General features: G+C 40.6%; 1 protein-coding gene across 1 annotated transcript in view; it reads left to right on the top strand.

The window, feature by feature from the left end:
• trappc10 (trafficking protein particle complex subunit 10) overlaps nt 1–14,111 on the top strand; it is a 36,745-nt gene that overhangs the window by 2,270 nt on the left and 20,364 nt on the right. The window contains exons 2-7 of the mRNA XM_071534383.1: nt 2,796–2,877; nt 3,478–3,613; nt 8,586–8,785; nt 11,034–11,229; nt 12,445–12,556; nt 13,742–13,989. Of these exons, the coding sequence (XP_071390484.1) occupies nt 2,796–2,877; nt 3,478–3,613; nt 8,586–8,785; nt 11,034–11,229; nt 12,445–12,556; nt 13,742–13,989 (974 nt within the window). The remainder of the gene's footprint in view (nt 1–2,795; nt 2,878–3,477; nt 3,614–8,585; nt 8,786–11,033; nt 11,230–12,444; nt 12,557–13,741; nt 13,990–14,111) is intronic.

Raw genomic sequence — 14,111 nt, forward strand, 5'->3', positions numbered from 1 at the left:
TCCTTGAAGAGCTGTGGTGAGGGCATGGAGGTCTGTCAGGCCCCATCCACACTAATACGTTTTTGTTTTAAAATGGAAACGAAACGAAAACGATCTCCGTCCACACGACTGTTTCAGAAATAATCTCCGTCCATACTAACACGCCTGAAAACGCATATCACATGACCATTCACCTACACTGGGCATGTGCGTGCCGGTGTAAACAGGAAGCAGATTGTCTACTCTGCGGTTGGTTGCTTAGTTGCAGAAAATACTACAGAGGAAGAACAGCAATGGCGAAAAGTACGACCAGAGATTATAAAATGCAGAATTTAACTGCACAGCTGGTAGCATAGACGACAAGGTCAGCAACTCCTTGTAATTTGTTATCCATGTTGAATTAACCACTGGTAGTCAAGGCTGATGTCGTTGGTTTTCTTCCGGAAAAGGGTCACGTGATAGGGGCGTGACGAATCAGGGAAGGACACGTCGTGACTGATGAGACCCAATCAGGAAGTGAACGTGGGCGTCTGCGTCATCGTTTTCAAAAGTCTCTGCTTCCGCCCGTCCGGACTAAAACGCAATCCCGGAGTTTTCCAACTAAAACAGGGTCAGCAGCGTTTTCAAAAGTCTCCGTTTTAGGGGTCCGAAAACGCCGGAGTCGTGCGGACGCTAGGCGTAAATGTAGCAAAAGTTATGCGTTTTAAAACGAAAAGGTATTAGTGTGGATGTGGCCTACGTCATGGATGGTTCTGGTAACATAGACCACATTAATGGAGAGTAGGGGTGTAACGGTTCAGAAAACTCACGGTTCGGTTTGTATCGTGGTTTTGGGGTCACGTTTCGGCACGGTTCTGTATACATTACACGGTATCTGGTGCACGGGGAGGGGTTTGCAATTGCAAATTCCAATTTACTCAAATTACATTTTCAAAAATTACACCCCCAAGGCTTTGGTTATTGCTCTGTGCCTGTCTGAACTCACACTGAGAGATTGCTTAAAAGCTGTGCGAAGTTGTTTTGGTCCTCCTGGCTCTCTTCCTCCTCTCCTCCTGCCAGTGTGATTGCAGAGTGATGTCAGGCTCCTCTGCAGCGCACGGAAGCAACAAAATCAAAAGTTGGTCAATATATAGAAATTGTTCTAAATCGATCTCTAATGCTCCTAATGTGCGCATCATGTTAGGTTTGTCATTTAGCAATTCGCATTGTACTGAATCCGACGGAGTCTCCCACAAACTCCACAATTTGCTCCGAACTCGCCTGTGGTAGTAACGGTATCCAGCTGTGATGTCATTGTAGATTGACATGTAATTCTGACAACTGATTGGACAGATAGTCTCCAGGGAGATCGGACCCACATGGGCGGTGGGGGACATAGAACCGAATGATCCGCGAATTTTTCACCCCTAATGGAGAGTGGACATGTGATTGGGCCAACAAATAAAGTTAACTCTAGGGTTTGGCCGGTTTCAGGTGTCAGCGGTGTGATACATTTGACCGCCAAGCCAACAAACCACTCATCATTACGCTTTCAGGTTTCACACAACCCCATCATGTCAATACTATGCTGCTTAATTGATTGATCAACAGTGTCTTATTGGATGGTGATCTTGATGTTAATGAACCCGAGTCGCAAGCGCTCAGCACCGATGACCCTAACCCAACCCCAACCAACTGAATAACAAATAATTTGTTAAATATCAAATTAAATTATTATTAAAGATGAAGGCTGTGTGCTTACAACATGCCAGTAGGGCTGCGCGATATGGGGGAAATATGCGATATGCACTAATGATGTAGGATATAGGGATGGGCATTTCAAGCAAAAATACTATTCGATATTCACTGGGAACTATTTGACCATTCTTCGAACATTTTAACGTTAAAACGAGAGAAGAGCCCCGAACCGGTCCTTCTCTCGTTTTAACGTTAAAACGAGAGAAGAACCGGTTCGGGGCTAATCAAGCCATAGCTATTTACTACTAGCAAGCTATGAAAAAATACTTTTTAAGACAAGATGATAGTTGCATAAACTATTTGCTTTTTTATAATTTAATGACTATTCGAAAATTCGAAAATCATGACCCATCCCTAGTAGGATATTGCGATGGCAATAAGAAACGTTCAGAATGAAACAAACAAAGATTTGACCGGTGGGGGTGGGGGGTTTGACTAACGAGCCGCCAAAATCTGTGTAACACCCAGACCCATGAAATGCTACGCAAGCTAACGTTACAGAACGTACAGAACAGTTTTTCAGAGTATTTCATCTTTTGAATTGTAGGCTATCTGTTTACGTTGTTGACTTGACAAGTAGAGTACGGTCTGACCATTGCATCTGACACAAGGCATCGCTAACATGTTACAGTAATGTACAGTGTAGATGCGCACAACATTTTTGACACTTGATATCGCAGTCCTTTGGGATGTGTTTATCGCAGAACTTCATATCGCAATGACAATAAAAAAAAACGATATCATGCAGCCCTACATGCCAGGTTTGCCCCAAATGTTATCTAAGAAAACTAAACGCTGCTCATCACAGAAGTTAGCTAGCCAGCGATTCACAGAGGCTACTCTGCTGAACAGCTCATTATATCCCCTCCTCATCAGCAAGGGACCAGAGACCATTACATAATACATAATAGAGTCATCTTTGTGGCGAGGTCACAAGTTCTAGCTGTGACTGCTTCATTCTAATATCTGAAGACAATTTTTACTACTGAAGTTGAAGTGGCTTTTTACTTGTCTTGTCATTGTTGAACCCTGCACTTACTGATCTTCTCTTGCCTGTCACCGTCCCCCTTTTGTCACAGGTGCCGGAGACCAGGGCTTGTTCACATCTCTCTATACCCCACTGGCCCAACAGCTTCCCAGGGAGCCAATGGAATGGAGGAGGTGAGTACCGCACTGCTAAATGCGTGATGGGATGTAGCTTGTCTCAGGAAGCCTGTCTCAGAAAGCAAGCTTAGTGGGTTAGCAAGCTAACTTTGGGCTTAACCCTGGCTTTTTCGGTCTCACAAAGGTGGCTCACTTTTAACCGTGGTAGATCACCATGGTAACCTGTACCGCACAGCTAGAGCAGGCTATCGGATCACAACGCATAAAAGGCCCGCCTCCTCACCAGTCCGCTCTCTGGAATAATGGAGTCAGGATCCTGATATGAGCAAAAACATTTCATTCTGACAAGTAATAAGAACTGTCCAGGGGGAAACTATTGAATTAACAGACAGTAAGAGGGACTGTTTGCACGGAAACTGTGTTTAGAGACCAGAGCCACTTTGCCTTCTGTGATGATTTATTATATTAGAGATATAATATTTATTAGGCTACATCAGATATAATAAATGTTTGTAGCATTTCCCAGGCTACAACCCTGTCAACCCCCACAGATGTAGTATGGTCATTTTGTGCTATGGGGCAGTAAAGTATCTTACTCATCACACCTTAAGCACCATGTGTTTGCTTGTATAAGACCCTGCTTTCTTTCATCCACAGGACTTATGGCCGGGCGCCAAAAATGATTCACCTTGAAGCTAATTTTGTCCAGTTTAAAGAGGAGCTCCTGCCCAAAGAGGGTAACAAAGCTCTCCTCACCTTCCCCTTCCTCCACATCTACTGGACTGATTGCTGTGTGAGTAGCTTTAAAGATCTCTATCACACACACACACACACACACACACACACACACACACACACACACACACACACACACAACAACCCCAATCAATCATCCAATGAGTCATTCAATGAACTCTTTCGGGAAACCTGTGCATTGGCAGACAGTGTCACTATGCATTATAGAATTATGAAGTTCCCATGAATGACATAAATGTTTTTTTTGGAGTTTTACAGATTGATTTCTCAAATTGTCCTCATACTATTTTGACACAATCTTTGTCTATTCAAATTAATAAAACAGAATTTTGGACATTGAATTCTAAGAGATACAGGGGTCAAAAGATGCTCGCTCCAAAATGGCTGCCGTCTTGGGGAGGCAAAACTTTTATCTGAGTGTATCTCAGGACATAAATGAAATAAATGTATGAATTTATTTGTAGTAACTTGTAGTAATCACAGAACACAAAATTAATACGATTTTGTCCCAAATATGAATATAGTATGAATAAAAAATAACAAAAATCTTCGAGGATAAAAGGTGAGCATAATAGTACACTCTTGAAATAATAGTACACTCTTTCCAAGTTGGAATGACATTTAAACGGTTGCATTCATAACAGTAAGAGTAAATGTTTAAAGGAAAAATCCACCTCAGATACTGTTACCCTGTTGGATATCATTATCATCAATCTGTGATGTTCAGTGCTTTCTAGGGATGTGCATGACAGGCCAAAATGATTTTCGAAATGTTAATGGATATCGAGAGCGAATATTCGAAAATTCGTGGGGGATTTCAGTAGGGCTGAACAAATTGAAATTTTATCAAAATCGCAATATGGCCTACTGCAATTTTCAAATCGTAGGAGACGCAATATTTGTTAAAGGTGAAATGTGTCAAAATATCATTTTAAAGTAAATATTGTGGTGCTGCAGAGATGTCCTGGCCTACACATCATATTCTACAGACTTAAGAAAACATATTTGTTTGGTACAGATCCCCGCAAAAATCACACCATAATCATTTTAATACGTTTTTCAATGAAAATGAGAATAATGATGTAAAAATGATCATTCCCTCTAATATCGCAAATCATAACGCAATTGCAATATCAGTCAAAATAGTCGCTATTAGATATTTTTTCAGAATTGTTCAGCCCTAGATTTCGGGTAGCATGTCTTTTGCTATCGTCTTTGTGTTAAGCGCTTTTGTTTGTCCCACACGTTTTATCATCACAACAACATTGCGTAATAGCAAAGCTACGCGTCCTATGGATGGATGAACACTTATATGTGCGTGACTAGTCGAATATTTCAAAATTATAACTCATCCCCAGTGCTTTCCAGGAGTTATTTTGTGATGAAGAGTAGCTTTGTTTTTTGGTGTGCCCACTTCTCCCTCAACCTACTTTGTCTACTTCTGCTGCAAAATGCCTTTTGACAACTGTGAACTTGTTGCTTTCAATCAAAGGTGGGCATGTAGATAGGATATAAATACATATAGATAGCTTGCCAACTAGTCATGTCTATGATTGTTGCCGCAGCCCTTACTCAGGACACAGCATGTCTTGTGGTCACATTGCATTCTGGTCTATTGAGGCTGCGGTCAGTGGAGACATGGGTCTCTGTGCCTCTTCTACGATGGATTTCTCCCTGTATGATTGTTAAATGTTGGGGAAAAACGGTGAATCTAGAAAGAAGCCTTCGCTCTTTGATTCTGAGGGACTCACACTAAAACATGATGTTTACTGTTGATGTTTTGCAGTCAGACTCCATTGTAGCTTTGCTGGAAATATCTCAACAGGACGTCACATTGTCTACGTTTGGCCAGTTATCCATAGGAATAGGAAAAATACACATCCAAACAAAAAATGGGCTCAGTAATGCAAGGTACATTGGTATTAGCTTTTTTTTTACTGTTTAAGGGTGGATTTTTCCTTTTAACTCAGACACTTTTTCCTTATGTTATACCATAGGAGTGATAGTGGTGTTGTATTTGTAGCTACACTGCCATCACAGTGTAGTCATTTTGTGTCAAATCTTTTTGATGGAAGTGTTTCCATACCGAACTGGCGCTCACTCATTCTCTGTCATTCCACTGTCAGTGGATTTCTAGTGTTTGGGCCTTGTGGAAAATAGTCTTCAGTCATCTAGGCCAGTGATTCTCAACCTTTTTCACATCAAGGACCCCTAATTGAGTCCACATTAGGGCCATGGACCCCCATTTGATGAGATTTTGTCTGTCAGACCCAAATATGAGAATATTTGTATTGCTAGATATGATTTTGTCCAGAATTCCTTGACTATCTGTATTGTAGGTAGAGAAATAACAGAGAAACTATGACCAAAACAGTCATTCTGCATTCTCTAATTGTGTTAACTTCTTGTAAATTAAATAATGCTGAAGTCTAACAATTCATCAGTTTGCTGGGGACCCCCTGGAAACCCATCAAGGACCCCTGGTGGTCCCGGGAACTCACGTTGAGAACCACTGATCTAGGCTATATCACTCCCTCTTGTGCACAGTTGAAGTATTGCACTTTATTCCCCAAAATAATGCCTACATGAGATGAGTTCATCTTCTTAACTATACTGATAATAATTTCATTTAAGCTTGATCGTGATTAACCAAACAAAGAACATTCAAACATTGGTTATTCAGAAACATTCCTTATCAGAGGCTACAAGTTCTGTTCAAAGAGGCATTACCAGCGACAACATCAACAGTACATGCCTTAGGGCTGGGTGATAATTCAATATTATCGTTTATCGTCTTTCAGTGGAATCATATTGTAATGATATGAAGATATTGTAATATTGTGACACACATTTCTGCTGTCTAAATTGATGATGACAAGCAAATTTTACTTAAAAATTCTGATAAAATGAGGTATGGTAGGAATATTATTTGAATATTTCTGTTTTGTTTGACATCACACCTAACATTACCATAAGCCCTAAGATGAGTTCATCTTCTTAACTATACTGATAATAATTTCATTTAAGCTTGATCGTGATTAACCAAACAAAGAACATTCAAACATTGGTTATTCAGAAACATTCCTTATCAGAGGCTACAACTTCTGTTCAAAGGGGCATTACCAGTGACAACCTCAACAGTACATGCCTTAGGGCTGGGTGATAACATGCCTTACTTATTTCATCTACAACCTGCCAACCTAAACTGACCCAGCACTTCTACTCTGTTAGAGAAGTAGGAGAAGGCGGATGGGAGTAGAACAGGAAGGGAAGCAGGAACCTGCTGTAGTCACTGATAGAGTACGGTTGGCATGGGAAGCCATTTAGTTTAAGGAAGTGCTGTCAGCAACTCGTGACCTACATGGATAACATTTCCCAACAGCCATGGCTCTTCTGGGTGTGGGAGAAGTGAGCCTGCTCACTGCAAATCATGGGAGGTTTTTCGGTTGGTTTGTTTTTGGTTTGTTGTTGATTTGGTTTGGGATAGTTCACTCAAAACTACTTGCAAGAGTGTCAGCCATCTACAGAATGCATGCAAAACATTAATTAAATCTGAAGCATTCATTCAAGATTCTGAAATATGAACAGCTGTGCATATTGAATGTCAACTGATATTTTGTTCTGGCCTAGTATTTTGTGGGAGTAGTTTTCACAGTAATTTGATGCTGTGAGTGTGAGCAGTAACTGGAGAGCTGGTGTGATTTTACAGGTCGAATAAACTTCTGTCTGTATCTGTATCAAGCCCCTGTCGTGAATATACAGTGCCTTGCAAAAAATATTCAGACCCCTTGACTTTTGGCGCATTATGTTGTAGGGTTGTGCAAAAAAATCGATACAGCTGATGTATATCGATTTTCCAGCCCCTCGTATCGATTATATATATATATTTTTTTTATGATTTTTTTAAATGATTTAAAATGTCCTTATCAGTTATCAATATAATGTGATGTACATATTAGACTACCCAGGTGGTACACAGCAAGTTGTATTCAGCTCTATTTTTAAATTTTCAGTAGATTTAGTATTGCAATGTATCACAATATGTATCGTATCGTGAGGTCCTTGCCAATACCCAGCCTTATTATGTTGTGCTATTAAGTTATTTCACAACACATTTTTTGGGGGATTTTCAGTCTGAGTTCTATTCAGAGCACCCCATTCTATCAAAGAGAAAGCTAAACTAAAAATATGTATATGAATGTGTACAATTAAATTAACAGAGAAAATTTGCATAAGTATTCAACCCCTATTCAACAGTAGCAAAAATATGAACAATTTGGAAAACATTTTCTTCATTAGATTGAAATTTGTCTTTTTTGCTAACAAAGATGAGATTAGGTCTTTTACCTAGATCTTAATGGGACTTAGGGTGTAGACTGAATACTTTCATGTATTATATGTATGAGATATATGCTTAATTTATGGATGGAGACTCAGAGTCACAAGGAAACAGCATTTTGCTGGTGTCTTGCTTGTGCAATTCAATGTATTTCTGGCTGAAACAGGATGTTGGGGTGGGACATAACATAGGGAGGGACTGTTAAAACGTGGATCACAACAAACATGAAGTGACTCAGTGCTTTTTGCGTAACCTTGATCTGTCACAAATTGTGATTCTTCAAAATGAATAAATTCCAGACACCAAAACACAACCGTGGTGTTGGGGGTGAACACCCCAAAACTGGTATTACTGGTTGGAAATTTTATGTATGCTTACTGATATGTCATGAAATATATTTTCCAGGAAGTAAAAGTAATGGGATTTTGATATAAAAATACAAAATATTAAAATTGTTTGACATTTATTGTTAAAGGGATAGTTTGGTTTTTGGGAAATTTGGATATTTTTACTTACCCAGAGTCAGACGAACTCGTGGATGCCTTTTTTTATGTCTCTGCATGCAATTTGAAAGAATTTTGTGTTTTCCCATCACTTAAAGACCTGGAAATTGTTTTTTCCAGATTCTGCATAGAAACCATGAATAATAAATATCCCCACCATATTGTAGGACACAGAGGCGTATAAGGGCTCGGTGAAGGAGGACATGATGCGCTGGCAGAACAGCCTGCGGGCCCACGGCTCAGCGGACTGGGTCATTGTCGTCGTGGAGACCAACGATGCCAAGAAGAAGAACAAGACCAACATCCTGCCGCGCTCCTCTATTGTGGACAAGATCCGCAACGACTTCTGCAACAAGCAGAACGACAGGTGAGGAGACGCCGCTCGCATGAACCATCGTTTCAGGCGGGAGTGAATTTGCACATTTAGAAGCACTTGGCATCCACTGAAACATACAAAACATCCTGCTCCTTCTGAACTGGGCTTGTGCAGACTCACAGCATGCACAGCTATAGACCTTGGAATGGACTTCACTTGTTGAACGTCCTGTTGCAAAGCATTTGTTAAACATTTGTTATGATTTTGTGTGTCCTCTGCAAACAGAACTACAGAGACATGCATCATGCAACTTGGTTATATGGTTCACTTCCCACCTCAGCTTAATGTGCCAATGAAATGAAAGCCTACCTCCAATAATAGTTTCTCCCTCATAAAAATCTTTCACCCAGGCTAGTTGTACAAGTTCTACATTACAGTCTGCAAAGGCTGAACTTGCTGTGGTGCTTTTCAGGGTGTTTGTCAGTTGACAATGAAATCACTGATGGATATTGAATGGAAAGACTCATTTAGGCCTACAGTATAAAATAAAACCTTTAAAAAAAACCTTTTTAAAAATGATTCCTTGGTAAGTTTTAGTGTAAAATCAGTGGAAGTCCATTACCCTAAAACTTAGCTGACTTTCTTACAAATATTTTTTATAATTGAAAACTTAATCACAGTATATGGTGACACGGACAAGCTTCAACAAATGTGTTGCATGTATATTTATAGTCCAGCCATTCTGCTTGTTTGCCACTTCTCCTCTTGCCTCCCTGCTTTCTTATGTCTGTCTCCTTCCTTGTGGCGACAGGTTAGACGAGCAGGCCTGTGATCAAAAGGTTGCTGGTTCAGATCCCCAGACGGTCTGGGAAACTGGCAGGGGGAGTGAATGGGTAGCGGTCTGTCCTCCCTCAACTTTAAGTTCGAGTTCAAGTTTGTTTATTTGTATAGCGCTTTATCACAAGCATGTCTCAGAGGACTTTACAGAGAATGAGCCTAACTAGATCTAGCTAAACAAAAATCACAAAACACATCAAAACTTCGACTTGGCTACATGGAGAACAATTGCTCTGAAGTTGAGTTCTGTTATGTTTTTTTTATCAGGGCCATCCAATAAGCTTGCCAGCTCTCTGTGTTAACTCGTCAAAGCAATGTAAAATTATGGAATGCAATAACAAGCGGTATATACATGAAATATACAGTGAAATATACATTTGCCTGTTCAGAACTTTGTAGCTGCAGGAAAGTACTACATAGATGAATCAGAGCCTCTCGCACCATCCACAGTCAGTCAGAATAGAGCGGCAACATCAAGAAAGTTGCTCACTGTGTCAGAACCCTTGATGGTGTCTCTATTCAGTCTGGTGATAATTACAAATACTTGGGATTTTGGTTGGACAAAAGTTTAAATTTCAAATTCCACATTCCACATTGACTATCTCGCAAAGAAATTAAAATTTACACTGGGCTTTCTGTACAGGCTGAAGTCCTGTTTTTCCATGGCATCAAGAAAACGTTTGGTTGCTGGCCTTTTTCAGACTCAGATCGATTTTGGTGATACTATTTATAGGTTTGCCTCATCGCCCACCTTGTCCAAACTCGATCCCTGTATCACTCAGCCTTGAGGTTTTTCACTAATTCTAGCTTCAGGACCCATCACTGTACCTTATACAGCATGGTAGGATGGTCATCCCTCACTTTGCGTAGGCTTCAACACTGGTACATTTTAGTCTATAAGATTATTTCAGTCAAATTACCTATTTACTTAAGCCAGAAGTTTTTACCTTTGCAAAGCAGTCATAATCTTAGGTCACACGAATGGCTTCAGTTTGAAGCCTTCTAGCAGAACAGAGGTTGGCAAATCAAACCTGTTCTACTACGGTCCATGGTCCTGGAACGATTTGCAGGCCAATCTTAAACTTGAGACCCTTACCTCTTTAAATGATTTTAAACTCAGAATAATGGAAGTGGTCACTGTTAGCTGCAGTTGCTTCAACTAACAAACTCATGACTAAATATCGCTGCCTTGTTTTTGTTTATGCACTGTATTATGTAATGTATTCTTGTCATACCTATTGTTGATGTTGTGATTTGATGTTGTTGTCCTGTTATGTGTTTGATGCTGCTGTTTGACCCTGTCTTGGCTAGGTCTCACTTGTAAAAGAGGTTTTAATCTCAATGTGACTTCCTAGTTAAATAAAGGTTATATATAAATGCAGTATAAGAGTGTGAAGGAGGTATGCTGCTAAACATGAGCAACCTTCCCTGGATGAATAAAGGTTGTTGCCTCTCTGAACAGGTGTGTGGTGCTCTCGGATCCTCTGAAGGACTCGTCCAGGTCTCAGGAGTCATGGAGTTCCTTCCTGCTCAAGCTGCGAACCCTCCTCCTCATGTCCTTCACCAAGAACCTGGGCCGCTTTGAAGACGACATGCGTACGCTCAGAGAGAAGCGCACCCAGCCTGGCTGGAGCTTCTGTGAATACTTCATGGTTCAGGTACATGGAAATACAATTGGTATGTGGGCTAGGGCTGGGCGATATGGACCAAAAATCATATCTCGGTATTTTTAGGCTGAATGGCGATACACGATATATATCTCGGTATTTTCTACGAAGTGGGCTAAATGTTCAGTTGTAAGTAGGGCTGGGTGATATGGACAAAATCAAATATCACAATATTTTTAACCAAATACCTCGATATCGGTATTGTGACAATATTGTAGGGATGACTATTGGTGCTTTCACAAAATATTTACACAATGAGATTTTTGATAAATAATCATCAGTAATGTGGATATAATGACTAAGTGGGTAAAGGCAAATAATAGAACAGCTAGAACAGTCTGGTAAGTTCAGAAAATGACATCACTTTACTGTAATGCAGCCTTTAAAACCAGCAAGACAACACTTATGCCGTGTCACGATATTACGATATCCAAAATCTAAGACGATATCTAGTCTGATATCACGATATCGATATAATATTGATATATCGCCCAGCCCTAATGTGGGCTTCGTTTTTCCTGATGGGATCCTGTGTAGAGAATAGGGATGGGAGGATATAAGATTTTATCTTTTATCGCGATAAAAACACTCAAGATAATTTTATCTTGAGTGAATTTCCATTACCAGGATAATCGTGAATATCCTCACATGAGCGTGAATATCCTCAAAACAAGTTATTCATTCACTGTGCATTTACAACACATAACTAATTGAACCATGTGAATGCTTGGATATCAGGTTGATAGGTAGATTCTTTTTATTAATGGATTTTTTTCTCTCATTGTGATTACCTGCTGGGTGTTGGCGAGAGTCTGAATCTGTCCTTGTTTGTTTTTCACTAAAAAGGATGTTCACAAACAAAAGATATGTGTCCTATGACGCAATAAAAATATTTGTTTCTTAACAAAAAGTAAGGTAAAGTGATTCCAGTATGTTTTAGTGCCATTTTAAGAGTTTTAAGCATATTTTGATGATTATCGGGATAATATTTGTGCATTGCAATTATTTTGGCCAGGATAATCGTGACATGAAATTTTCATATTGTCCCATGCCTAGTAGAGAAAGAGGTGGAGAGGTTGTGTCAGGACTGAAACTTAGTGTTACCAGATTTTGGGGGTGTTGAGGATGCTTGCATGTCACAGTTTGTCTGTGTCTCATCTGTGTGTGTGTGTGTGTGTGTGTGTGTGTGTGTGTGTCTGTGTGCAGGAGGAGCTGGCCTTTGTGTTTGAGATGCTGCAGCAGTTTGAGGATGCCTTGGTCCAGTATGATGAACTGGATGCTCTCTTTACCCAGTACGTCCTCAACTTCGGAGCTGGAGGTACTTAACCCAACACCCAACAAACACTCATTCTGAAACCAACACCCGATTTGGGATGTGTATAGAACAATTTAAGCTAGGCACGCCTTGTTTAGCCGGACCGCAAATGCAGCCATTTGACCCAAGACTTTCTGTCCATAAATGGTACTGGACCCTCTTTCCATGTAGGGTCCAGAAGATTCTTCCTCCCTGTTGAAAGTCAGTGAGACGTAGGGCAACATTTTCAGGCTCTTTCAATGCCCTGTGACCTAAAACAGCAGCTGTGGCATAAAATGTAGCATAGAAAATGGATTGGAGTGCTCTGAATCTACACATATAGTAGACTCTACTATATAGATGCAAATAATTTCAATATGATTAATTACTTGTCCTTACCTACAGCGACAGCATTGTCCGGTGAAATCCAGTGGTAAACAGGGGTAATATGTGAGTCTTTGCACTGCACTCATGTTAATCCTCTATCTGAGTGTTGAGCAGTTTGACACATCTCTGTTTAAGACGTATTACTGTTTACAAATCCCTTACTAACACATGCGAGTTTGGAGCGAATTGTGGAATATTACGTTTCACTTTAGTTTTCATAACGGCAGGCTCTGTTGGACAAGAACAATCTGCTGGTCTGTGCATTGCCAAATGACACTTATGACGTGATGTCCGCATATTAGGCTCATTAGAGACTGATTTAGATACATTTTTATACTAGGGCTGCAACTAAAGATTATTTTCATTGTCGATTAATCTGTCGATTATTTTCTCGATTAATCGATTAGTTGTTTGGTCTATAAAATGTCAGAAAATGGTGAAAAATGTGGATCAGTGTTTCCCAAAGCCCAAGATGACGTCCTCAAATGTCTTGTTTTGTCCACAACACAAAGATATTCAGTTTACTGTCATAGAGGAGGAAAGAAACCAGGAAATATTCACATTTAAGAAGCTGGAATCAGAGAATTTTGACTTATTTTTCATAAAAAATTACTCCGATTAATCAATTATCAAAATAGTTGGTGATTAATTTAATAGTTGACAACTAATCGATTAATCGTGGCAGCTCTAGTCTGGACAGTTTCTCATCCAGACTGCAAACATTTAATCTGAATTGCCCTAGTTGGGCAAGAATTGGACTGGTCTTCTAGTCTGTCCAAGCCCTCAGATGTACCGGTCTGACCGGTGTGTGTCCTCCCATAGACGGGGCGAACTGGCTGGGCTCATTCTGCGCCCCGGTGCGCAGCTGGAGCGGCTTGTTGCTCCGGCGGCCCATCGACATGGAGAAGAGGGACGGGATCCAGCGTGGGGAGGCCAGCCTGCTGGACCTGAGGAGCTACCTGTTCTCCCGCCAATGTACCCTGCTCATCTTCCTCCAGAGGCCGTGGGAGGTCACCCAGAGAGCGCTGGAGCTGCTCCACAACTGCGTCCAGGAGCTACGCCTGCTAGAGGTAACCCGACTCACACCGGTGTAAAGTCATAGCATGGTTTTGGGAGGAGAACTATTCAAATGACTCTCTTTGGTGCTATACTCCTGATGGGATGAACAGCCTATTTATGTTGTCATGATAAC

The sequence above is a fragment of the Centroberyx affinis genome, unplaced genomic scaffold, assembly GCF_046629955.1.
Source record: "Centroberyx affinis isolate AG114_WGS23_722 - 3 ecotype Tasmania unplaced genomic scaffold, CSIRO-AGI_Caff_v1 ptg002533l_1, whole genome shotgun sequence".
Lineage (NCBI taxonomy): Eukaryota > Metazoa > Chordata > Actinopteri > Beryciformes > Berycidae > Centroberyx > Centroberyx affinis.